The 27,015-nt window shown below is 38.4% G+C and overlaps 2 protein-coding genes across 4 annotated transcripts; both read left to right on the top strand.

Moving 5' to 3' along the window:
* Positions 1-2,419: 2,419 nt before the first annotated feature.
* On the top strand, positions 2,420-12,760 carry LOC131799465 (uncharacterized). Its single transcript, XM_059117181.2, has 15 exons — positions 2,420-2,559; positions 2,680-2,804; positions 3,977-4,042; positions 4,162-4,219; positions 4,635-4,712; positions 5,236-5,336; positions 5,986-6,082; positions 6,245-6,313; positions 7,031-7,120; positions 7,641-7,698; positions 8,165-8,283; positions 9,055-9,135; positions 9,534-9,580; positions 10,207-10,274; positions 10,759-12,760. The coding sequence occupies exons 1-15, from the start codon at positions 2,476-2,478 to the stop codon at positions 10,977-10,979; spliced, it is 1,362 nt and encodes a 453-aa protein (XP_058973164.1). The 5' UTR covers positions 2,420-2,475; the 3' UTR covers positions 10,980-12,760.
* A 1,624-nt stretch (positions 12,761-14,384) lies between these two features.
* LOC131799126 (uncharacterized) lies at positions 14,385-24,426 on the top strand. 3 transcript variants are annotated; one of them, XM_059116800.2, is made up of 15 exons: positions 14,385-14,577; positions 16,151-16,275; positions 17,194-17,259; positions 17,427-17,484; positions 18,581-18,658; positions 18,901-19,001; positions 19,655-19,751; positions 20,504-20,572; positions 21,231-21,320; positions 21,436-21,490; positions 21,949-22,067; positions 22,587-22,667; positions 23,175-23,221; positions 23,326-23,393; positions 23,791-24,426. In XM_059116800.2, exons 1-15 carry the CDS (start codon positions 14,494-14,496, stop codon positions 24,015-24,017), a joined length of 1,365 nt encoding a protein of 454 aa, XP_058972783.2. In that variant the 5' UTR covers positions 14,385-14,493; the 3' UTR covers positions 24,018-24,426. The 3 variants fall into 3 exon arrangements, with proteins under 3 accessions (XP_058972783.2, XP_066019399.1, XP_066019400.1); XM_066163302.1 differs by lacking the exon at positions 14,385-14,577 and adding an exon at positions 15,606-15,846; XM_066163303.1 differs by lacking the exons at positions 14,385-14,577; positions 16,151-16,275 and adding an exon at positions 16,686-16,755.
* Positions 24,427-27,015: the final 2,589 nt, after the last annotated feature.

A 27,015-nucleotide genomic window follows, 5' to 3' on the forward strand; every position in this document is an offset into this window, starting at 1 on the left:
AAAGATCAGAACAAATTTTGCTTGAATATTGGCTCATTATACTCATTTTCCGCATATTTCTTACCCTTGTTTGTCAATGAAATTTTATTTTCTCCCTCAGGTGTCTAAAAGCAGAGATCGAGTTTCTTTGCACAGGTGCACTAAAATTGGAAAATTGTTCGCAGCGGACATTGGCTGGTTCAAGTTCAATTGGCGCGCGAAATGATCGTCATAGTGAGAGCAGCCTGACATAAACAGTAGCCCCTATTTGGCGCGAAAATATGCTCGGATATTTGTCCACAGACATTATTTGTTCCAGGATGTAAACAGTTTTCCGAGAGCAAAACTCGAGGAGAACTATTTGCTTCGAGGAACCCAAGGACAAATATACGAACATGTTTTCGAGCAAAAAAAAAGGGCCATTGTGTTTTTATCCTTCAAATCATGATTCTGCAATGCATGTGAAAAAATTGTTTCTTATCTTTTCTTTTGAGTGTGCTCTGATACGGCTTAATGAACAAACAAATATTTTCCTTCTTCTGTAATAACCAGTAAACGCTCTCTCATCTTGAATCAAAATTTAAACGAAGACTTATCGTAGTGGACGTAGGTTTGAAAATTGGGGAATATTCCCCCTAAGTGACATCCTCGGATATCACCCAGTTTGGGGGGATATTCGGTCACGTAATGCGTGAAGACCAATCGTGCGTGAGCAAAAGTATTTGATGGATCATAAGGCTGTATACTGTCTCATATCCATGTGCATTGCAGGATGTGGAAATCACTAATTTCTTTAATTGTTGGATTTAAATGGATCGCAGGAAAATATATCTGAGTCGAAATTGGTTTCATTTTTAATCGTAAGTAGTAGGTTAAGTAGGTTAAGGCGTCGAAAGAAAAAATTTGAAGGGAAGATTCCCGTTCCTGTTTTTTCACTCTCTCAGGTGAGAAAGAAAGTGTTTCTCGAGGCGCGAACGATGATCCCTGAGAAATTACAGGCAATACCTTGGTCACCGGCAGCATTAACGTTACTGACAGTTGAGTAATGAAGAAACCGCATTGGTGCACGGAAGACTTTACGCTGAATCTGATTGGATTGAATTTTTAATGCATTCAATGCAAAGCACTTTACAAAAAACGAGGGAAAGAAGGAGAGACATAAATAAAACAAGCGTTTGTATTTAATATTTCCAATTCCATTTTGATATTCCTTCGATATGGTAATGATCCATTTATAATCAACATTTCCTTGCAATACAAGTCGCTTTTCTCTATCCATTATTTTGTTCCCCATCAACCTTTAATAAAACAGTAGAACCAGAGTGTTCTCTATCGAAATAGTATTTAATGAATCTCATCACCAGCGGATGAAATTCAAATAAAAAATAGTCCTTGCAGATGTGGTACAATTTACTCCAATTGCAACATATAACATTGATTTCATTACTATTGTGATCAGATTCTTTCACGAGAACTAAAAACCCATTAAAATTTGCCTCCCTCCCGATATTTGGCCTTGTGGCTCAATCAGCATCTGAGGGGCACGGGTCGAATCCCGTTGCAGCTTGAATTTTTACAGGCTTCTTTTCTCCAGTTGCTTGTAAAATTGTAAATTGCAGCTCAGCTTCGAGGCTAAATGTCTTAACTTGACTGATTCTCTGTCTTAGAGGAGACTTACATGACGAATTCCTTGCTAATAAGCTTTACTTCGTGTGCCCAGCAGTCTTGTGATTTTTATAAGCAGATTATGATATCACTTTGTGTTAAGGAACGTATGCCTTGACCGATGGAAGCTAGTTGCTGCCGAATACCCTTAGATCCCGTGAACGTCTTGCGTGCAATTCATTGCACAGTGGATTATGTAGCACCATCAAACAATGTGATCCTTCTTACATCTACTGATTGGGGGAGGGGGAGGGGGGTAGTGGGCCAGTGTTTACGTACCGTCCAAAGAACGATATGTTGTGCAGGCTAGACTAAAATCAACTACAGAAAAATGAGAATAAAGTAATTTTGTAATAGGCAATGGTTACCCAAGTAAAATTTTCAGTTCCTTCGCAAGTACCCGGCAAACTAATTCACTACTTCGTCCCCCTCCCCACCCTCCCCACCCTCAGAGCTGCTGTGTGGCTGTAGGGGTCGATCACTCACACAAAATTCTCCGTCAAAAATTTCGTTGGGTCAAATCCTTTCCAGCCTCATGTCAGACTACTCCTTCTGTTTAGAATTAGTTTTACAGCTTGTACTTGATGTAATCCGATCTAGTAAAAAAAAAGTGTCCTCATTTTCTTTTTCCCAATACCGGAGGTCTTGTCTCTGTCGAGCGAGCAGTGTTAGTACTGTGTGGTCCCCTTGAATGACCTTCTTAGGCTTCACGCATCTGGCATGCAGTCCACATGAGAGTCAACAAACCAATCATCGACAGCGGCAAACTTATGTAACACAGTCTAGCAACTCCAACAATTTACATACAGATATCATTTGCACTCTCAAACTATGGCGCCGCAAAAAAAATTTACTTGGAAGGAACTGATTTCTTTGAATAAGGAGGACAATGCACATGTTGCGGTTCGCGGAAAGGTAAATAGTGAAAATAGTTTAATAGGCCATTGTGTTCAAAGGAAACTTCCGCTGTGCGATCGTGATCCGGGCACGCTTTAGATCTGACTCCTCTTAATTGCAAATACGCTTTTCTTTTAGGTATACGATGTGAGTAAGTTTCTCAACCGACATCCTGGTGGGAAAGATATGCTACTTATTGGAGCAGGAAGCGATGTTACCATTGTGTTCGAAACTTACCACGCTTTCAGCGACTCGGTTTCGAAGTAAGCTGAAGAAAAAAATTATATTTGATTATGATTTTATGACCTCGTAAAAAAACGTAACCTTAGTTCTACAATGATTAAAGTTTGTAAGAGTCCAGCTAGTGAATTACTTTCCTTTTCCAGTTTTGGGGGTATTTAACCGTCTATTTAGCTAAAACGAAAATATCAGATCCAAAATCTATTGCACTTGAACTTGATATGGTTTACTTAGAGGCCGGTTGGGAGCGTTTTTCCTCCTATCTGTCAAGCTCAGGTCAATCGCCCACGAGTGGCAAAAGAAGTTGGCACGCTTTCCCAAAGGAGGAGATTGACAACCCTCCACTTAACATAAGTAAACGAAATCCTCTGATTCATGTCTAATAGCTTAGTGGAAAGTTCACCCTCTCCCGGCAAACAATGTTGCATCACCAAGCGACATCAACTGAATGAGGGAGAGGGGGAGATAAATGAGAGTTATAAATAAAATTTAAAAAGCAGAAGAGCGTGCCAAGATATTTACCACTCGTTGTAGTATTGCAGCTAGTTAATAGAGCATTTTACAATTTTGTAGACTGATTTGAGTTTAAAATGAAATGAGTTTGGGCATATAATCTCAATGTTGTTCTTACATAACATTGGATATAAAAGAACGGTTACGTATAGTTACCAGAAATATTGCTTCTGTTGCTCATTCCCTTCTCTCGGTTGTGAATTTTTTTAAATCAGCAATGTATCCCCCTTTTCATCGTTTTTTCTATACAAATCCTTTTATTTCTACTGTTGTACAATGATGATATAATACAGTTGTACCGAGAGCTACTTGTAGTAGAAATCTTATTTAAATTCTAAAGCCCTAGTCAGAAGACTTCCCCCCTTCCCAATGCCACGACAACATTGACATGGGTGGGAATTATTAAGGATTTGACCGGTTGATTAGCCAAAAAAGAAGGGTATCACAATTTACTATTTTGCCTTGCTTAAGAGTTAGCATGGGGTATTTGGCTCTCTTCCCTGCCCTAAACTTGTCAATTAGTATGGAAGATCCAAGTCAAATAGTTTCTTGAAAGCTCTTTTCGTTCTATTAGTAATACATATTTGCTTTAGATGATAATAACTTCCACTTGTAATTTGATTTTTTAGTGAAAGAGGAACCTAAACTTAATAAGCTAGAAAGAGTTTTTTTTTTTCCTTAGGGTTTTGGAAAAATATTATGTTGGAGACCTAATCTCAGATGAATTTCCCACTTTTCCTGAGCGGGGGTAAGTTTTTAACTTAACCAACAGTTAGGGTGAGCATGTTTTCTTATTAATTTAAGTTTAAAATGAGGTGATACTTGTGCAAAAATGTTTTTCACCATTTTTGTTGCTCTGTTTTCCAGGCCCTTTTACCAAACTGTGAGGGAGCGTGTCAAAAACTACTTCAAGGAGACAAATCAGGTACAGTTCACTGTGTCTTGAATTAATCAAGATAGAAAGAAATTAAACTTGTTTTGAAAGTTTAAATAAAGACATATGTTGTCTATTTATTTGTTCATAATGGTATCATCATTTCAGTAAAGCAGGCTTCAGACACTTAATATTATTAAAGAAATTGAAGTAACTCCAAACATCAGCAGGCAAGGGCATTTTGAAAATGTTTCGACCTCCCAATACCTTCAATTATATTCACTCTTATAAACAGATAGCAGTGACTCAAGCCTGGTTACAGAAAACTTTGAAACATAAAACTAGCAAAATCCAGGCAAGATAAATGCTTTTGGTAAGGACAAATTGGGTGTGAATTCAATATTGCACCAAAATTGGAATTTTTTTTTCTCAAAACCATGGTCAATTCTCAATACTTAATTGATAGGATCCCAAGTTCTCAGGGTGGATGTGGTTACGTTACATTGGAATTCCAGCTGTTTTACTTCTTATGTGGAGTGCGCAGGTTAGTTAAATTTTGAACACTAATGACAGTAGTATTCAATAAACCCCTTATTTCCTTAGGAGGAATTGCTTATTTAAAAATTGAGCTGTCAGTATTTTTCTCTTTTTTCACAAATGACAATCATGGTCATGATTTTTTTAATTACTATTATGTGAATGGGAATACTTCTCTGCCTTCCCCCAGTGTTCCCTTACCCACTCTACCCCTGTTTCCTAGAGAAAACTGTCATTCTTGCATTCCTTCTCATGTCATATTCCTTTGTGGCTTTATAATGTGGGAGCAGAGTCTTATTCCTCATTTATCAATTTAAAACCTGTGCTTACTTGTCTATAAATAATTTACCAGTCAACTCAAACACAAACAGTTGAAATATATAGTGTGGAATCTTATTGTCTCATAAGGATGATAAATAGGAAAAAAATTAGTACAGACACAGCCAATCAACTAATTAGCAGACTACAAGACTCACTATTATTGCATTCTCAAGCAAGCTGGTGTATATGAATTTTATTACTTTTACCAGATGTTCTGGCTGTCCCACAACTTTTTCTTGTCATGCATTGCTGCTGCTTTCATGGGATGGATGTGTGCTTTGATTGGATTGGTGAATAACCATGACTCGAGGTAATCTTTTGGACCTGTTATATTAAGTTCACACAACACATTTTCATTCAGTTTCCCTAAGAATTCAATAATTTCCAGTTACTGGTATATTCTTTTGAGAAGAAGAGGAAGGCTGTAAGAGTAACATGCCTCACTCGCAAATGATAACACACAATTAGTACCACTTGCAAGAGTAATCAATTCTGATAGGGGTTTAGTTTCCAAAAAACTGTGACACTTTCAATGAAGGGTATTACAGAATAATTTGGTTTTGTCAACAGAGTTGATGATGTAAGTTGGCCATTGTTGAGAGTTTCTATAGTTGGGGTTTTGAGCATGACGCCTTCCTCATTCACTCCGACAAAGGACTAACACTCAAAACATCAGCTTTCCATATCAATCCTTACATTATCACCACAAACAAATCACTGAACAGCTGTTGACAAACCATTTACAGACTATTGTTGTTTCATTAGTTGCAGTGAACATGTCTTCTTGTATTTGTAAGAACATTTAGGGTGTTAAAATTAATTAAAGTATTTTAAAACTATTTGTGCATCTGATAATTGGGTAATGACCGCAATACTGAAAAAATGGTGTAGACTCAAAATCTTTGCATTTTCAAAAGGTTGTTGAGTGAATTGATAAATAATTGTTTTGAAACTTTTAGTCACTGTGCTGTGACCAGTCACCCCACACTCTGGAGACTTGTTGGTCACGTTCATGACTTTTTAAATGGAGCATCATTCTATATTTGGATTTATCAGGTCAGATTTGATATATTACTTATTTGCCTCACATTATAAAAAAAATATATTGCATCTGTGACTTTTTCCATTCTTTATTGAGAACTCCAATCTACAAGATCTCTTGTACATGTGTACTATAATTTATTTACTAAAACTGACTGGCTATGAACCTATTTTCAGCATGTTTTTGGTCATCACCCATACACTAACATTGATGGTATGGATCCTGATATTGTTACCTCTGAAGATGTAAGTTTGAGAACTGAAATTAGTATATTGAAGTGAATATGAATGGGTACTATAGCAAATGGATTTTGAAGAAAAATGCTTTTTGGGCATGAAACAACTGAAAAATTCTGACCATGAAACCTTTAGGAATTGAACTTTAGACCTGTAGGCATCACAGCATGTCAACTCAGAGGTCTCTCTTTGCTCCACTCTTGTGACGTATAGTGTGCTGGACTCTGGGTGGAGAGGTCAGGGTCCAAGACCTGGCAGGGTCAATGTGTTGTGTTCTTTGTCAAAGCACTGTACTCTCACAGTGCCTCTCTCCACTCAAGAGTATGAATGGGCATAGGTAAATTGTTGGGGAAGCCTGATGAAATTCTGGGGGGTAGGGGGGGGGAGGAGTGGTGACCTTGTGATGGACTCTCATCCCATTCAGGGGAGAGTAATGATACTGCTGGTCGCTTCATACCAAGCTTCATACCAACTGGGATAAGTTTCAGCTGGGGGCCACTTGGCTTGAGTGCAAACCTCATACTCGTGAAGTGACAAGAGAACATGTTTACGCATTTTATTATCATGCTCAAAATTTACTATCTTACTGATTCAGGTGTGCACTCTAGTGACTTTCAAATTTGCTCTTAAAGTAACATAGTTGTTTTATTTATTAAAGTGTGCTTATTTAAGTCTGACTAAAGTCTAATTAATGGAAGCTGCATTTTGTTTCATGTTGTTTGTCAGGAAGCAGATATAAGACGGATTAAATGGACTCAAAAGTGGGTACCTCGTTACGTGTATCAACATGTCTATGTGCCTCTTGTTTACTGTTTGGTAAGTTTTGGAGCACAAAATGCTAACTCTTGCCGCTTATAACTAAATATTTTTTTACACGAATAAATTAGTTTTACAAGATGTTTAAAAAGGATTTCCTTCCCTGTGAAAAGTCGTAAATCCACACGTGTACAATTCCAGTAATTTTTTTTACGTGTGATTGATATCGCCAATCAGCTGCTGACACGTCACTTGCCTTTCGCGCCACTGTCAGGTTGGCAAATGAATGGCAAAGCCTTCCTTATCAGTTAAGGGCAATGGTGTTTTTTTTTTATCACGAACATAGTGTTGACCTCGATATCTCACGATTGAGCACAGTGAATGAATTAGATGTCGAGTTGAACATTCGAAGAGAAGTTCCATGTCTACGCGCGTTCCTATGCTATTCTCTATTTTCTCTTCACTAAATTTTTCTAACGAGACTAAATTGTGTCAATTTCTCTTATGAAAAGAAATAGAGCTTCTCGTGTCATCATGTATGAGACGTGTGTCTGATTTCGTTGTTAATTCGCTTCCACAGCTAGGTCTCAAAACTAGGATTCAGGATGTTACTATATTATTCTTCATAAAGAAAAACGGTGAGATTCAGGATAATTATTATCTACTGGTTTTAAACTTGATTGCTATATCTGGCCACATTTCGCTCTTGAATTTGTGTATTCACCCTTCAAATTAATTGCTTTACTCAGTTGATTCAACATAGCATATGCACTTTATATTATGTGATGATGAAGTGGCGTCGTTTTTATGTGACGGTACAGGACTGATGTCTCTAGAAGTCCTCTCTCTAGTTTTAGCTGCTGTTCCCTCAACTGGTTAATCGAGAGCACTTTGCGATTGATATTTAGTTTTGCATCTGATTTTTTGTAAAGCGGTCGTTAGGGGCCCACCGAAAACACAGACACAGTACTGTGCATTGAGTACTTAACTCCGCTATAGCTTCAAAATGCTACATTCAGTTGACCACAACTTCGGGCTTTGGGTCATTTTAATGACATTTCTTTAACAGCATGTAACAAATTTATTTTCATGTTTGCTTGCTAGGTGTTATTCGAATAAATCCTCCATCCAGTTCACAGTTAACTGTATTTATTAGTGGCAAGCTGTTCTTCCTTCTGTACAGAGTGGTCATTCCTTGTTTTTTGCTCTCAATTTGGAAAGTGGTAAGTTCGATACACCATTAGCTTTATTTGATAACCCCCTTCTGTTTGCTAATTTGTTATAATTGACTGTAAAGCCTTACCAATCATTTTTTAAAGAGGCGCGTTTCATCGCAATGTTTTTGATCGATTGTCGAAGAACTAATAGCGAATTAACCACAACGACCAATCGCAATAGCGATAAAAATCACGTGCAACCAATGAGACCATGAAGCGCGGGAAAACGAAAGTCATCAAGTAATCGTACCAATTTTTGTTTGTGAGCAATTACAGCGCGTAGTAAAGCAGAGCTGACCTATTACAAATCACGAACTTCTATCCCGTAATTCGTTATGCGCTGTTGGCGCTCGCCCGGAGACCTCTGGTACGAGCAGGCAAAATTATAATTGATTCCGATTTGAGATGATCACAAATTACTACAGATTTTGATTCATTTACTTCCGTAGTGTATTGTGCACTCTCCCTGAAATCAGTGTTGAGTGGTACACAATCGAGCTTACCATCAACTTAACTAGTAGATTTCATGTTGCCATGGGTCTGTTCAGTAATAGATCACCGATGACGTCAAAATTTGGTAAGAACAAGGCGCAGCTGCCAGTGTCACTGATGTTCTTACCACATTTTGACCTCTTCTGTGATTTGTTCCTGTACAGACCCACGGACACATGAAATCAACTCAGACATGGTTTGATGCTTCTCGGTTTAAAGATTTAATGAATGTAACCGAGAAATGAGTGTGCAGTTCAGCTTACCCTATCAAAATTGTTTTTACAGATCGTGCTTTTTATTATCGCGGACATGGTTTCAAGCTATTGGTTAGCGCTGACGTTTCAAGCATCCCACGTAGTGAGCGAGGTAGATGGAGTGGACTTTTGAGTTCGTAGACAGTGGAATCAACAGCAACATTTCTTCAACAAAGCAAAGTGGACTAACCCTTAATGCACCAAGTTTAAATGTACTTGCAAGTCTGATTGCATGTTAAGGCTGGGTTTCTATCGTCTTCAAGATACTTGAATCGTCATTTTTTTCTTCTATCGTCTAAAAGATACTTGAATTGTCATTTTTTTGGCATCGATGTCCAGAAAATGCCATCAAAGGCATTATCTAACATTGTCTAAGCGGAAGATGACTGAGCTAAGGCGTAGGAAGGCAATACGGTTGTAGTTGCTGGTTGTCATTTTCACTTGCCCAGTCGTGTGGTATTTCGTGTTTTTCAGGTTGTTTACATATCTTTGTACCTCGATATCTTGCAGGTGGATTGGGTCGAGCCAGGAAAGGATGGGAAAATGACCGAAGACTGGTAAGGTGGCCAAAATTTTCCTTGATTTTATTCCTGTTGTAGGGAAGTCACGTAATGTTTTTAACTGAACTTTAAAAGGAAACAGACAAACAACAATTTACTCCCTCATTTTTGAACTTAACACAGCCGTCTTAAAATAACGAGCAGCGGTTCAGTAACGTTTGTCACAAGTGGCGGCCGATGCTGGAATTGTTGGCTATGACCACGAAACGGCATAGAAGTCTTGGGAATGAAGTTTTGATAGAGGGTGGTGAAGAATGTTTTAAGCGGTTGTTGACCGCCGTTAACCAATTCTGTCCGTTTTTAGACACATTTGCCTCCGATTCAAACTGTACGCTGTTTATTCCGTGTAAAGCGGTATGTCCCTGTGTAAGCTATATGATGTGTTTTCTCTTGTACCTGGCGCCAGACAATGATTCGACAATGCCGTACTATTTCGGAATCACTGGTGCATACTGAAAGGTTACAGAAATGGTTTGCTATTAAGAGAGTAAAAACGAAAAAGGTCAAAACTGAAATTAGGACCATCTAGTTTTGCACACCATCTATGCGTGCATCTTATCATCTCAGGATCCAATTTGTTGCTAGATATGTTTTTTTTAAAATGTTATTTAATTTTCCTGCAGGGCTGAGCTCCAGATACAGACAACCCAAGACTATGCAACTGACAGCTGGTTTTTCAACGTGTTTACAGGTTTGGAAGCATTTCTTAGATATCTTATCTTAAAACATTTCGAAAAGGCATTGCGCTTTTAATACTCGTTTGTTTGGAATCAAATTCGTTGAGTACGCAACTCAAATCTGCTTAGCATTCGCACCCTCTTTTTATTCAACCCTTTAACTCCCATGAGTCACCAAGACAGAATTTCTCCTCACAATATCAATACAATATCAAGCAGACAAATGATGAGAATAAAGGAAAATGTTAATGAGGGGATTATTAGTTGATCCAATACCAAATTCTCCTAACTAACATCACAAGAACTATATGGCAGACAGTTAGGAGAGTAACTAATGAGATCTTGGGAGTTGAAGGGTTAATGTTCCAAAGCCTTGCAACTTGTAAACTGGTGATGAAGTAGAATTCTATCGTAATTTTTAATTTGGATGCGTTACTGAATATTAAAAGAAGCACATGAACAGGTTATTCTTGATGGTGTATTTACCCATCTTTGCAGGAGCCTTAAACCATCAGACGACACACCACCTGTTCCCAGGCGTCAGTCAGATATACTATCCTCAGATTACTCCCATTGTCCGTAAAACGTGCAAGGAGTTTGGAGTGAGGTACAATTACAAGGAGACATTCTTCCAAGCGCTTGGGTCGCATATCAACCATCTCAAGACATTGGGGCAGGAAAGAGAAAAACCAACATTTGCTTGCTCAAGGAATGACTGATTTTGATGACTAGCTCTCAGAAGAACGTTTAATGTTTCTTGGAATCCCTAGAAGTTTCAAGAGCTGTTCTGTTGTCTTTGCTTTCACCGAGTTCGTCTTATAGGGAAGTTGTGGCCGTCCTTTCCATGAAGGCCTTTTTGCTCAAGCCTAACATTCCTTTCTATTTTATCGTTAAAGCCGGTTACCGTCGTAGAATTGTTGAACGGAACTTCGTGAGATTCATCGATGTTGAATTTATCACGTGGAGATCAACCCAGGGGTTGGTCTCCAGGTGGAGCAGGTGAAGCTAGTCATCAACAATACTCCGAGAAGGAAGTATCCATGGTAACCCTGTCAGCGGTTACCATCAAATCAAAGTTTCACTGGACCAGTTTGTTATGGTGTCAGAAGAATCTCTAGCACTCCTTGTACAGTTGACGCCTTCTTTATTTCCTCTCTTAAAGACTCAATATAACGTGCTAGCTCGGGGACTAACTTTACCCTCTCTAGGAAAGTGATGGCCTCTAGCTTATAAAGGTGGGAGTTATCTAGCTGTCAATATTTGACCAACGTCACTGTTTCTCACTTAGTTAGCGAATCATGTTGAGTTACGTAAAACAGTTTACGCATACTAAGTATGTACCTGCTGTTTGTTGATTCTTTCCAAAACGTCTTTTGACCTAAAATTCCATACTTTTGCGGATTGGCCAAAACAAAAACAAGATTGATAATAAGAATATTATGACTGACCTATTGTACAGATTAGAATTACACTTAAAAGGATGACTAAAGAGAAAATAGCCCTTGAAGTTTGTTACATAACAGCGATTAACAGAGAATTTGAGGAGGAAAGGGCGAACCCAAGGTACCGCCCCCAAAAGAACCACTTGTCGTTCATATGAGTTACTGATTATAAACTCAGCGTGGAAGATGAAAAGTACGGGTTGTTTACACTCTAAGTCATCTTACAGAAAGAGTTGTTGAACGTGCTAAATTCAAAATTAAGAATTATTTTCTTGATCGGGAGTTCGACATGAAATTAATCTAAAAACGAGCCTGAAAAGAATTGAAAGAAAAAGAAGGAGGAATTACCAGGAAATTCCAGTACGAGATTAACTTTTACCCGATCAAATTACTCTCATATTCATCAAGCGGATTATCATAATTGAATTAAATCTTATTGCAAGATGATTTAAATATTTTACCGCAAGTTCCAATTACCGTAGAAACTGAACATCTACTTTCATGTAAAACTCGCGATAAGAGAAAATGCGATAATCGCCAACAGCCTGATACAATCATTGTGGAGTTAAATGGACTATTTTCTCCCGGAAAGAAAAGATAACAACTACTCTACTTACAAAGTAAGATCTCCATCGAAATAGGAAATTATCAACTGCTTACAATATTTTTTTAACTGAATGGCTTATGCTAATATGCTATTTGCACTCGTATTCCTAACACCAAGACACGGTTTTAAAAACTTCCTTAGTAAACTAAAGGGGTAAACGGATTAGTTAAAAAAAGTCACTTTATCACTAGGTTGTGGATGCTGTATTTAGCACTGAATATGTTGTAGATACTTAACTTCTAGGGAATAACGGTATTTTATCTGTATGTGTGTGTAAGTTGTCAAAAATTAGATCATTGTCGTGTGATTGACGAGTGTCGTTTATAAAGTGTTTCATTTCTTTTTTTTACACACCTTGCGGTGCTTAAAAACAGAGATTCTGGGTATTCAAATCTTCTATACATTCATCTTTTTCCATCATCAGAATTAAACTGAAGCTTAGTGATTTAAAGGTCTATGATACCCTTGTCCTTGCAGTGTCCATTGCGAAACTTTTCATCTAAACCGTACGAGTGACTTAGTAGCCGTGGATGGAAACATTTCGGCGTTTAACCTTCCAAAGTTTCTTCTTCTGTTTTATTTTTATGGTTTACTAAAAACTTCAGCGAAGTCTTAACACTCGCGTGAGTGCGTTTCACTTCTACCTCAATCAAGAGATCTTTCAGAAGAAGGACCTTTAGTCGATTTCGTAGAACATTTACGCATAATTTCTGAAGTTGTGTTAAGGTATATAAGAATACACATAAGACATTTCTATTCCCCCAACCAAGAATGCGATCTTGATTTAAACCTTTTATTTTTTTTATCAAAAAGTAAAGTACATCATTCTGAGTCACTTCAATTTGCGAGAGCTTCCATAAAGATTGGCACTGAAATCCTTTCAGAATTGTATGATGTCATTCTACATTCGTTTGATCGCCATAATCGCGGGAGAGATCAAATAGAATTAAGAATCACTTAAAGAGATCCTGCAGATTCATATTTAGAAGAATTAGAAGATTTCGTATTTCGTAATGAACATTATTCCCGACAATGTATAGAGGGTTGTAGATGTCGAAAGAGATTTAAAAAGAAACCATTCTCAGAGGAATACCCAAAGAAATTCCTATGGAGATCCTTCGGATTGTGTAAGATCACTGTCCCATGGATCAACAATCGTAAACTTGACATTTACGTTGTCATCAAATCACTGCCTAGACATAGACAATTTATAGAGGGTTTATATTTGTATCACGCCGGAACTCTCTTTCAGTTTGCGTTTTATTCAGGATTTCTTCTTCTTTCTTTGGTATTTCATGGGTAGTTTTCAACAGGGGTTTCCATGTGAAATTCGGATTCGAACGAGCCGATAACCCAAAGGAGATCATGCAAATTTTGCACTTTTCACACACTCGTAAGGATTCTTTTTAGATTATTTGTGTACATTGGAGTGGAGCACGAGACACCATTTTATCCTGTTTGGAAAGCATGCAAGCCTTTCTTTTAGAAAATTGGCATGCTAGTGTCAGATACATTCTCATTGAATTTACGGGTATTTTATTTATTCCACCAAATGTGCTCAGTAATTCTGAAGAAGAACGAACCAGATTGTCTATTTTACAAACTGTGTAAGTGAATCTTTCTATCCACCCATATTATCAGTGTTTGCGTAAAGAAAATATGAATGAGATGGGTTGAAAGTGTACACGATATTAATACTTATTCTGTGATGGTTCGGTTTGTTAATCTTATTTATCTTGCACGAGCTGAATTTTTATAAGAGATAACTGACAATGGCGCGATGACGTCCCATTTAGGGTAATTAGGGGTTTTAAAAAGAAAAAGCTGTTTTGTGCGGCTCATTCTTGTGTGATGTCCGTTTCCTCACTTTCGGTGGCATCATTTCCGCTCGTGTCATCTCCAGTGATGTCACTTCCACTCCTTACCATGGTTAGTTGGTAAATCATGATTTTTTTCAAGTTTTGGGGGTGTCCATTTACGCCTTGTGATTAGTCAACATGAGTCACGTGGTACAAAATACTGCTCTGTGATTGGCTAGGACCCATACCACCAAAATATACTTGCGGAGCGGTATCAATTGTTTAGGTCAGCTGAGTAGAGTCCCTCCTACCTAAACAGATCAACTATTAGGCAGTCAATCGATTGGCGGACGCATTCTGCACTGTTCAACGTTCTTGCGGGAATATGTTGGGAAAGAGGCAGTTTACTTGGCAAGAGCTTGCCAGTTTGAATCTGGAACATAATGCACACATCGCAATTAACGGGAAGGTAAGAAAGGCATCGCGAGGTCCTTATTATGTAATTTCGCTTAAACTTCAATTACATGCATCCAGTATTCCATGATTAACGAGGGACACTGATTTTTTGCTGCTGTAGTAAATCCCCAAAATGGGATTCGGAAATCATTTTCGGTCAAAATGGAAGTATTGTAGTTGGATGTTTGCAAAGTTCTTTCTAAAGCACTAACTGTCGAACGAATTTTGACCATCATATCTGAATATATCTTTGCTATGTAATATCGCTTAAACTTCAATTATGTGCATGCAGTATTTCATGATTAACGAGGGACACTGTTTTTTTGCTGCTGTAGTACATCCCCAAAATGGGGTTCGGAAATCATTTTCGGTCAAAATGGAAGTATTGCAGTTGGATGTTTGCAAAGTTCTTTCTAAAGCACTAACTGTCGAACGAGTTTTGACCATCATATCTGAATATTTAACACACTTTATGGTTGATTGAATTCAAAGCTCATATGTGTATGAATCATGGACTTCATTAGGGCCAGTCACCGGCACCCTACCGCCGTCTCTAAAACGTCCTATCGCCGTCTGTTTAACCTGGAGGCAGGCTTTCGTGTTTAGGTTTCGTCTTAGGTCCCCTTCCGCGGCACGACCGCGTGTTACAGCATCATCAGCCGAAGTTGTTGAAGCCCCGGTGAATATCGATCACCCGCATTAAATCAAGCATTTGTATGTCCGCAAGCTAATGAACCATCACGATATTTGCTAATGTTTCGCTGGACCCAGACTTCTGATGAAGAATGGACTTGTTCAAGCAAACAAACAACAGATAATAAAAGATGTAGTTGAATTTGCTGTACAGGCGAAGTGTTTCGTTGAGATATCATACAATCAGTGCAATCAAGAACTGCTTTTGAAAGCTGTATTGTATTTCCTAATCACTGCCTTTGTAGCTGTACAATATGCAAATAACAACAAATGTGACGGGAAAACAGGGAACGAGGTGAACGCATGCGTAGACGCGTTAAATAATAGGCCGCAGTGAGAGAAAATACACGCCGGCTGCCCCACTTTGACTCTCGAAATGCCTCAGAAATGCCATATAAACACCTGATGAAATTACGGATGAACGTATTTAAACATATTGCTTATGCATAATCCACTAGGAACGTCGCATTCTTGTTCGTGGTCGCTGTTATGGTCACGATCTCTGTATGAAAAGACCTTTTAAGAGTGACTTACTACATTACTCTGATCTGGTAAGGGAATTGGACTTCAGCGGGGAAAAGGAAATTGAGTAGGTCATGAAATAGATGTTTCAAGATAACTCAAAAAGCTTCTATGAAAAGCGCAATGGAGTCATCTTGCTTAATTTACATGTACGCCTGGCAATTCAAATGATAATTTTTTATGCTCAAAAATGCTTTGTTAATGATTAGGAACGGCTCGTTCCTCATTGCATTTATGGGTCTGCTGACTCGCTGACCCTAAGAAGGGTCAGCGAGAAAACTTTTAGCCTAAAGGCAAGATGTACTGCACACATCCAAATCACGCAAAATTATAGGTTTGATTGAATTCTCGTTTCTTATCTTTTTCCTAAGGTTTATGATGTGAGTAAATTCCTTGCTCGTCACCCTGGTGGTAAAGATGTCTTGTGTATGGCTGCAGGAAAGGACGTTACCATTGTTTTTCAGTCATATCATGCCTTCAGCGACGTTCCAACAAAGTAAGCTGTAGTGTTATAGTTAAAATAAATACATCTAGTAAGCTGGACTGTCTTCAAGGAGATGCAACTGAATCTCGGAGTTTCCTGCTTTAGGAAACATTTGTCACAAAGCAGCTAAGCTTGCTGTAGTGTTCAAATAAAGTTAATTATCATGTCATCTCCTATTTTCAGGAAGGAGTATTTCTTAAAGTATGTCACAAATATTCGCTCTTGCTGTGGCTAGTCCCAGCTTATACCTTCGTACAAAAATCGTGGGGATGCTGTGACTGTACCTTTCAGCCTCAAACACAGATTTTTCTCTCACTTGGGGCACTCAAGACTGAGCTCCCATTATTATTCTTACAATGACATTTTAAGCCTTGCAAGCGGAGACATTAAATTCCTTCATTATCTTTGGTAAAACGCGATCAGCATTGATAGAACGTGCGACACCATCCTTAAAATCATTAGGCCGGATCTTGTGGTCTGCTGTTAAAAAAGGTACATCGTACAGGGTCAGCTATGCTCCATCCACAACCAGCTTTGTTTAAATCTTCGAGTGGCTTTCTCTTACTTTTTGTAGCCCCCTCTTATCTTACACAGCGAAATGCGTGGTCCATTGTGCTTCACTGCTTCACATTCCTGTGGTTTATATGTACCACTCTCAAGTAAGCCAGAAAAAGCCTATGAGAGAGTATGTCGAAGAGATTCTGCAATTTCCAAACAAAGCTTCGGCAACAGGTCGCGAACAAAGTCAATTAACCGCGTAATGTAGACGGAGTGTAACATCTGTAAAATGATGTGGCGACCTGGGCGAGGCTTTTGTCAGAGAAACACTAGTCTTGCGCCGTGACGCAAGTTTTTCCTTATCTAGCAATCTAATATAGGGCTGCTATTAACTGGCATCTCATTGTGATTACCCTGTGTTTTTTCCCCCAGAATGCTAGAGAAGTTCTATGTTGGTGATTTGGTTTCCGCGCAGTATCCTACTTTCCCAGAACCTGGGTAAGTAAAGGTTCTACCACAGTTAAGGAAAATATGTACCTCTAAGAAAAGAAAGAGCAAACAAAATAACACAAAAATTGATGGTGATAAAACTTTAAACTTTATGAGGAGGGGGGCACCCGGTATGTCAATGGCCACAGATGTTCTTTGTGTCTTTTTTTTGACAGGGCTTTTTACAACACAGTGAGAGAAAGAGTACGGAAACATTTCGAGGACACAAAACAGGTAAAAATGCAGTTTCGAAAACTTTATATCGAAGTAAATGTTGTCAACATAAAAATTGTCAAAGAGGAAATTTGTGCTGCATCAAGACAATCCATTGCTCTAAAATTATTGCTCTCTGCAGCCCTCTGAGAGCCCTGTGACAGCCCTGTGACAGTTCTTTTCAGAGGAACCTTGAAGTCTTTTTGGCCTGGTATATTTAACCCACTATCTCAACCGAGAAGATTTATCTTACTGTAAAGTTTCAAAAAAAGTGAACAGCTGGGAATATTGTGGAAGAGCTATGTAAGATGAGTCCTGATCATGATGTTGGTAGCAATTCAGTACTTAAAAAGACAGTCCTCGAACTCGTTTTTGAGTTATAGGCTCATAAAGCTAAAATAAGAGATGGAATTTGATAGGTCACGACTGCTCATGACTTGTTAAGAACTAACTGGGCATAATTATTCTAACGAAAAACGAAAGAAGTCAGAAGCAATGATACATCATAGAAATGGAAATTGATAAAAATGCGAAACTGATTTGCTAGAGTTGCTCGTTTAAATTAAACGTCTCCTTTCGACGCTCTCAAATTGAAAAAAGGCCTCGGCTAACGAGCAACAAAAAACTGCTGTGCTCTCAATCTTCTTAGAAACGGTCAATTTGATATCTGGGTGAATGAAGACTCGGTGGCCGGATAGGTTTGGCTTGGAATCCAGGCCGAATAATCTGGGCCCGCGCCCTGTGATGTGTTCGTGGGCAAGTCACTTTACTCTCACGGAAACCTTCTCCAGCACGACTAAAGATCAGAGTTACTTTGCGAAATCCTGGGGCGAGAGAGTTAAGCGGACCAACCTCACATCAAAGGGAAGTGGCAAGTCTGCTTGCCCCTTCATACAAATTGGTGTAAGCTCCAACTGGACGGGGAACAAACTCGAAACTCATTAACCTTTCTAACTTCGCTAGCTAGCCCTTCCAAATCAGGAATACAGATCACTATCTCATCTTAACTACGACATTCTCACAGCCCACAGTTTCAGAATAATGGAGAGAAACCTGGATTTCAAAGAGTTGTTTGTAGAGTCTGCAAATAACTTTTGTTTCCATCCATTTGTGATAGGATCCGAAGATATCGGGATGGATGTGGTTGAGGTACTTTCTCGTGTCAGCAATGACGATCCTTCTGTGGTTTGCACAGGTAACGGTTTTTATTCAGATACTTTTGATCCTGCAGTCATTATTATTCTTGTTACCGTTATCATCTATTGAACGAGTGGAAGAATTTAAAATGGACGGATACTGACATGGAACACATACGGCTAAAGTTTGAGGGAGTCCACGTAACGAAATTCTCAGTTTGGATGAAGTTGTCATCGCAAGTAGCTAGATCTATTGGTCCTTGATTATTCTTGATTATATGTGTGGAATTTTTTTATTTAGATATTCTTGTCCGCACAAAATTTCTCCCTTGCCTGTGTTGCGGGATTTTTGCATGGATGGTTCACTGCCTTAGTAGCCATGTTAAACGCTCACGATGCGAGGTAAATAAAACTGTGCATATTTATCGTTGTAACCGACAGAAAAGACACGCTGTAAAGCAGTACCATAAAAGCCAAAGGAAACTGACCACGGGGGAGAAACTACACTACTATTGATTATGATAGGCCATCACTGAATACAAAGCAAGTTATGGAACTCACAGTAAAGCAATGCCCGCCATCTTCTCTAAATATTTTTTGAAGCCAAGCGAAGCAACAATGGCTCTATATCGTTTTCTCACAATAGCGTTCCTCTGCTGAAAACAGCAGATACGACCATTTGGTGACAGGTTACTTTTTAAGTGATCATTTATAAAGTACTCTAGAACTCTCTGGAAGAGAAAAAGTGATTCTGGCGGTAGAGATACATTAGCTTTAGAATATTCTAAACGGTTCTTAGCTATGCGATAAAAAGTATTAATCATATTGTTGGATTGATAATTTTAATAACGTAGCGAATTTCAGCAAAATAAATGTATTTTCAAGAATTCTACGACTGTTTACACTAAATGCACATGAAATAGTTTTGCTCAGTTCAGCTGCAAGCTGGTTTGAATGCGGGCCTCATTTGCCTAATTGGACAAATCGGAACATTTAAGTATATCGATGTCCACTCTTGAAATCTAAAGAATATTTCTTTCCATGTTATGTTTCAGTCATTTTGCTGTGACAAGTAATCCTCTTGTATGGAGACTGGTTGGCCATATGCATGACTATTTAAATGGAGCGTCGTACTACGTTTGGATATATCAGGTAAGTAATAAAATCTATATATTTACTCGAAGTTCCAGCTTAACTTTTAGGGTTCGCTTCAACCTTCCGGTTATTTTAACAAATTTTAGCCGTTGTTTCACAAAACCACGTTCTAAGCCAGCTTCAGTTTAGCCGAACTTTTTGTCTAAACGTTTTTATTTGTGAACAGTAACAAGAGGGCCGAAAACTAATGGTGGAAGGACATTCATTTAATTAAATCAACCCTCTTAAAAGAGAATCCTTGAGGCCCACTGCTTGCGTAAAACTGAGGACTGGGTTAGACCTCGTGTGAATAACTTGCCCTAAGAGTTTTCAAGTTATAGTTGTCCGGGTTGTGAGCTGTTTTTGTCACTATGACTTAAGTTGGTGCGACACCACTCATAAAATCACCGAAGGTCCTTTTGGTCAGTTTCTGTAAAAGGTTGCAATAACAGTTCGCCTGAAATCGTGAACTCTTGACTGAGACTGTGAACATTCTGTAAAAAACACATAATTTGGTGCAATTTGAGTTCCCTTAAAATAGACATGGTTTTAGAAGCTTGCTTTTAATTACGCATGGCTCAAGACATGGTTCCACCAAGAGATGAAATTTAGGCCTCAATTTTGTCAATTTTTTTCATGCAAGTTGGCCTCCATCGAGATATTTTTATGATCTCGGCCTTTTCGATCAAGATAAGATAGTTAAGGTTTTAGAATAAGTATTATTTATTGCGTTTATAATCAGTATAATGATGTGAATTATTTTTCCTCAGCATATATTTGGTCATCATCCGTTTACTAACATCGATGGGGTCGATCCTGATATCAGCACTGCAAAAGAAGTAATCATTTGTTATTGAAACTATCATGTACTTTGTTTTGGTTTCATTGTTGGGGTCCTGATTTATGGTACTTCTAGTTTTATACGATCACAGAATGGTAAAATAAATTCTATTCTGACTAGCAGTAGATATTTGTTTAAACTGTTTGAAGGGTTACAGCGTTTGACTGCAAAAGGGAAGCCAGTTTCGGATGATCATTCGGTGCGTTTCGAGAAAATGAGAGTTCGGAGATGGAGTTTTTCTGCAATTCTGACAGCTCACACAAGTTCTAGTTGCCCAAGACATTATTGCAGTTGCTGGTAACGGGTTTGATTTAATGTTTTCAATAACCACCGATCGCAAAAACGAAAAATTGTTGTTATTTCAAGGTGTACAGATTGAGAAATTTGGGGTCAATTTCAAGTACGCGTAACTTGAAGCGATAAGCGACGTCGACTTCCTTCAATAACTCGATTGTAAGTTGTGAGTAGTTCTACCGCAATGGGCATGCTCTTTCAAACTGCAAGATGGAATGGAAAATTTTCTAACGTTATCAACATCGATAAAACCTATTTGAACATAGCGTCATGATAGAAAGCCAAACTGTGTTAAACACATAGGGCCTTGATAACGTTAAGACCCGTATCATTAATAATAAATGCTGTTCAATTCTCAACAGAAGCCAGATATAAGACGAATCAAATGGAGCCAGAATTGGTTGCCTCGGTACTTTAACCAGCATGTATATATGCCTTTGATATATTGCTTGGTAAGTTAATGAATTAAATTTTAGAAGGCTTCATTGAAAGTACTTTACTTGCTCTCACGTTTCTTGAGACAAGGAATGTCTTTTGATTAACACTATTCTTCTTTGTTTACAACAGCTGGGATTCAAGACTTATCTTCAAGATTTCATTACATTCATATCACTACAAAACAGTGAGTTCAGAACTTAGCTGAAATTGACATCGTTTTTAATTTGTCCTGGGTATGAAATATTATTAAGAAATATGTTACTTGTAAAAAATAACCTTGGATGATGGAGAAACAATCTCTTTCAACTTGAACGTAGACGAGAGAGCGATTTTAATGGATGCTAGGATTAAAAGAGAAAAGAGAAGGAAACAGTCGCCCATATTTAGTCAAACTGGATATGTGGGAGAGGGGGGTAAGGGGATTCTGACAATCCTCATTTCGCTCAAACTCAAGGTAGCAGAACATTTCGGGTCGATCATAACCTGTTTACCAGAATTGGTATTTCCTTTTTGGCCTTCAACTGATACAGAAAACTCGTACTATTTCGTTGAAGTGGACACTTGTTGGCTATCTTAGATAAAATTTATTAACGTTGATAATTTGCAACATATGGATTTATTGTTCTGTTCAATTTTTTTCAGGTACCATGTGGCTCAATCCGCCCTCAAAATCTCATGTCATTGTGTTTTTTAGTGGAAAACTTTTCTTTTTGATGCATAAAGTGATTCTTCCCTGGATGTTGCTCTCATTTTGGAAAATGGTAAACTTCTTTTTATTTTTATCAGTCTTAACTTAAACTATATAGGGAAGTCTCGTCACAAGATGAAGCTACCTAGTTTAGCAAGTGGAGATAAAGTAGGAGTGAAGAGCATTGACAAAGAAATCGTAATGGCTAAATGACAGTTAGAGACGCGTAGGGACACTATCTTTGAATCCGAGAGACCAGGGATTAAGGATTTTAAATCCATTAATTTCATGATGCATTTGATTGAAGGAAATGAAAGCAAGTGGTAGTCGTGAAATTGTTACAACTTGTTATATCATACATTTAAAATAAATGATAAAATATATGCAAATTAAGTTTTCTTATTGAGTGGGCTCCTGTGGTTGGGTGAACAATGTGGGCGGAGAAAACGTAGCTTCAGGGAACTTGGACAACCTTTAGTTAGATAGATCTTGAAAAGGCATTCTCGTGGTCGTGGGACTTTTTCATCAAAACGGTGCAATCACCCTGTCCCTTGCTAACTCTCATTTTTATTTCTTTTTATTCAAATATTAGGTTGCTCTCATGTTTCTTGCCGAGATAGTAGCAAGTTACTGGTTGGCTCTTATATTTCAGGCATCTCATGTTGTTAGCGAGGTATGTGTTTGAAGGTGCTCTACAGATTGAAGTTTTGTTTATATGAAACGCTACGTATGGCTGTTGTTGCCGTTATATCGTTATCAGAGAACAAGAATACCACGGCCGTTCAGATAACTTCAGTTGAAACCTGGAAAGAGAAGAAAATACCACCATATCTTCAAGCTAAAATCTGAATATTTTCCATTTCTGTTTAAATATGTTTCATTTTCGGGGATAGGTTCGCCTTTCATTTCAGCTGATGCTGCACCAAGGATTGGTATTTATCGCCACCTTACGTCAAATTACTAAAGACACAGGCAATCTTCTCTGACTGAAACTGAGAGGCTAAATTTGTGCGGTTACTTACAAATTTTTTCTGGTTGTAACATTTTTTAAAATATATATTTTTTTCTGATCGTGCACCACCTCGTAATTTACAACCACATCTGGTTTAAAGGTGATATAAAAAATGCGACTGCACACAAAAATCATCCATTTCCCTTTTTTCTGTTTTCTTTTGGAAAGGTCAAATGGCCACAGCCTGATGAAAAAGGTGTAATGAAAAGGGATTGGTATGTATCTCTCCTCTTAACCTGTTATCAAAGAGATGGGTCATATTTCAACAATTTTGGTGACTTTAAATGACACTCACCGGAGATTTTCGTTGTATCTTAAGGGCAGAGCTTCAGGTCGAGTCAACGTTGGACTATGCAACAGACAGTTGGTTCTGGAATGTTTTTACAGGTGATGTATAGGATCCTTATAGTTAAAACAGTTATGAGGTTTGTCTGCATGAGTTTTTGCCATCCCATTTGGCTGGCTGTTTTTTTTTTGGTTTTGTTTTGTATTGTTTTTTTTTGTCTCTGAAACCTCCTATGTTTGTGAGAGTGTAAGCAAAAATGTTCATATCGGGCATCTAGGCCAGGTCAATTACCTTTGATTTTATTATACATCAGACAAAACCCTTGCGGTAGTTGCCTCTCGAGTCATGCCCGATATACACAGTCTAGATTCTTCTACGGTTTCCGTTCATCATTTGTGTCATTCAGTGTCATTCATATAATATAAGACAGTCTGATGCGGGAGCTTAAACGTGTACACTTAAGATAACCAACCAATCATCCTTTCCCATATTTTCCAGGAGCTCTCAATCATCAAACAGCCCATCACCTCTTCCCAGGAGTGAGTCAGTTTTACTATCCTCAGATTACTCCCATCGTCCGTGAGACGTGTAAGGAGTTTGGGGTGAGGTACAGTTACAAGGAGACCTTCTTTCAGGCGCTTGGTGCTCATATTTCACATCTGAAAGTACTCGGACAAGAGCAGGACAGACCAATTGTCGCCAGGCCTGAAGTAAAGGCGGGGTGAAGACTCAATGTGGGTTGTTAAGGTTTCCACAATTGATCTTTAAAACAAACAGTTTTTTTGCCACTTGACTTAGCTGGGTGATTTGATTGTAAGAATAATTTTCAACTATGTCGAAGGTAATCCGAGATGGAATGATTTTGCTTTCGTTCTAAAAAATTATTGGATGGGTTTTCTTTTTGATATCCAGAATAATCAAGGTCGAAGTAGGGGCTATCAGCCGAAGCCGAAGGGTGAGACTGATAACCCTTGCCTAGGGCAGACATGAGGCATACAAGCTTGAAGAAGAGTACGCTGTCCTAGTGGTACTCAAATATCATTGCATGCCAACCTTTCACTTTCGGGAGTCTTGTTTTAAGGTTACTTGTAAATATAGTTGAGTTGGTAATGAATAAAGAGTAATGAAAATTGAGCGGTCCAATTGCAAGCTTGACTAGTACACTGTACTATTAATGCTCAAATCGCGCTGTTGATGACCAATAACTAATATAATGATTTTGTTACTGAATTAATGATGAATGAGGGGTAACAAAAATCTACTGTCCTGAGGTAATACCATCGCGAAGCATGAGCTCTCAAGCGTGCTTTCCCTTTAATCTAGCACGATTGTTAACCATGCACAGGGCATAAACAACGAAATTATAAGGTGGAGTCATAGTACTTAATTTCGTGATCAAGTGTGCCCGTTATTCTTAGTTTTTTTAAATTTTTGCACCGACTTTTGAGCTAAATGTTCTAAACTCAAACCACATAAAAAGTTGCTTTAATATGGCAACAACAGTGCATATCACTGAAATCTGAAGTCTATTAGTTTTTCTACTCGCTATCACTCCCCACTCCTCTTCCATACACTTGAGAACACGCAGAAGAGAGCTGTAACAACAATAGCTACTGAAGATTTCGATTCTAAACATTGGAAAATTGAACATAGCTTAAGAGCGTATATTAATCTTTTGGATACCGATGCTTTCAAGTATTAATTTACAGTGAAAATTCAGCGAATGTATTTAATTGGGTGCTTTTTGGGCGAGGTCTAACGAACTTCGTGGTTTTGGAGATTCAATTTCTTTATAAAAACTTCGTTTACATAACCTTACCACGAGGTCTCGATATACGAAGGAAGACCTCTCTCATGACATGAAAAGGTGATGAGAACACTTAATTTCTTTAGAGTCGAAAAGAATTACTGAGTTTAAAGGCAGTAATAGGTAGTAACTTTTTTTTTCCTTCTTCGATGACAAGGACACACCTACCTCAACTTTCAAGAAGGAACGTTTCACTTTATTTGCCTGTGTTTACGTTTTTTACACAAAGCCTAAGATATCTCTTAAATAGTCCCTCTTGGTATGAAGACAATGAGCTTTATTGGTTGAAGGGTGGATAACGCTTTACAGTCGATAACACAATACGTTTTGTTAGCACAACCGCTGGATGGCTATTCGGCCATTGGAAAGCGTAATCTGCCCTTTGAACAACAGGGCCGTGATCTTTAGTAACTTCATGGTGGTTTTAACTTCACTTCTCCGTTTTTCTGTTGTACACGTTTACTATTCTTTTCTCCATTGAGAGCAAAATAGTCTTTGATTTGATACTCTTGTTCTAGACTTCTTTCCACCACAATTCCGACTACACCGACGCACATTCTTTACGAAACGAAACAACAAGTCAGAAGACACAAGATCATCTCGAGTCTAAGACAGTTGTATTTCATCGCGCAGAACGCCGATTGTTCTCGAGACATTTACTTGCAGTAGCGAAAAAATTATAGATCCGTAATATTAGCGGCGAAAGGTATTCTGGAGAGCTTTGCTTGATCAAAGATTACGCGCTCATTCCTTCTCAAGGAGCTTAAGCTCATTAACTTGTCTAGGCGGAGCTACGAAACAATGGCTTAGAAAGTTATTGTTTATGCTATTGTTAGAAGAATACACGCATTACGTGCGTATGTCACAACCTGGAATAGCATTCGATTTTGAAACCTTCGTTACATATTCATCTATTTCTTCATCTTACTCAACAAACACTTTGGTTCTATCACTACCCGTGTAGGATTTGATTTTCATTGGAAAAATCCACCTGCACAGTTTTTCTATAATAGAAACGTTATGAGGTCTGTAAGTCACTCTGACACTTGTTTCTTCGAAACGAAATAAAAGTCACACACGAGGCAGCCAGTAAAAGAGAGCAACTCGCGTGCCCTCAGTCCATTCGTCGTGTTTGAGCAAAACAGCTGAACGCTGGTTGGTTCCCGTGCGGGTTCTCTTTGCCTGCGTCTCACAAGCTTTTAGTTCGCCTTTTTCCTTTGGGGGACAAAACGACTGCTACACAGGGTAGCAAAAAAAATAGTGTTTACGCTAGACATTATCTACTTCTGTTCACGTGCTTTATATGCCTTTGTATTCTATTATTGTTACTAGGCAAAGGTAACTTTTTCAGTGTTTGATCATGGGGAAGGCCTCCCCATAATGTCGACTGAATGTCAGTCAACATGGCCCTTTGGAATCAAAGCTTCCAAGAGCTTTTAACCCTAAAGGGCATTTTGTCGCTTTAGTAGCGGTGGAGCTGGTAGTGGTAATTCAGGATCACCCATTTCAGAAACTTTTTTAAATTAGAAAAATTTCAAACACGGCACATTTTCACTACTCCGTTTGGGAGCTGGTAGTGGTAATTCAGGATCACCCATTTCAGAAACTTTTTTAAATTAGAAAAATTTCAAACACGGCACATTTTCACTACTCCGTTTGGGAGCAGGAGCCTCCGGCATGTTCAGAGCATGCGCAATTTGTAGCCATTTTATGTTACGTCTTATCGACAAAATGGGTTCATGTTTTTGCTTTGGTGTTTACATTTTTGAAAAAGAAGATTAAGCGCAGAAAATAACTTTTTGTTGCGCGAGCTCGCCGATGGGTTGTGTTGCATGACGCGTCCTACTTTGATACACTAATTTGTTTGCGCTTGACAGTGATTTCTGCATTTCGATCCTACGGCATGTCTTTGTCGT

This window comes from Pocillopora verrucosa, chromosome 3 (genome assembly GCF_036669915.1).
Source record: "Pocillopora verrucosa isolate sample1 chromosome 3, ASM3666991v2, whole genome shotgun sequence".
Lineage (NCBI taxonomy): Eukaryota > Metazoa > Cnidaria > Anthozoa > Scleractinia > Pocilloporidae > Pocillopora > Pocillopora verrucosa.

Bases quoted from the DNA above. Each gene is read 5' to 3' on its own strand.
- LOC131799126 (XM_059116800.2), top strand. From the start codon at position 14,494: ATGTTGGGAAAGAGGCAGTTTACTTGGCAAGAGCTTGCCAGTTTGAAT. The intron at 23,222-23,325 runs GTATGTATCTCT...TTGTATCTTAAG, and splicing joins GGTGTAATGAAAAGGGATTG to GGCAGAGCTTCAGGTCGAGT. The intron at 23,394-23,790 runs GTGATGTATAGG...CATATTTTCCAG, and splicing joins GTTCTGGAATGTTTTTACAG to GAGCTCTCAATCATCAAACA.
- LOC131799465 (XM_059117181.2), top strand. From the start codon at position 2,476: ATGGCGCCGCAAAAAAAATTTACTTGGAAGGAACTGATTTCTTTGAAT. The intron at 4,713-5,235 runs GTTAGTTAAATT...TACTTTTACCAG, and splicing joins TTCTTATGTGGAGTGCGCAG to ATGTTCTGGCTGTCCCACAA. The intron at 9,581-10,206 runs GTAAGGTGGCCA...ATTTTCCTGCAG, and splicing joins GGGAAAATGACCGAAGACTG to GGCTGAGCTCCAGATACAGA.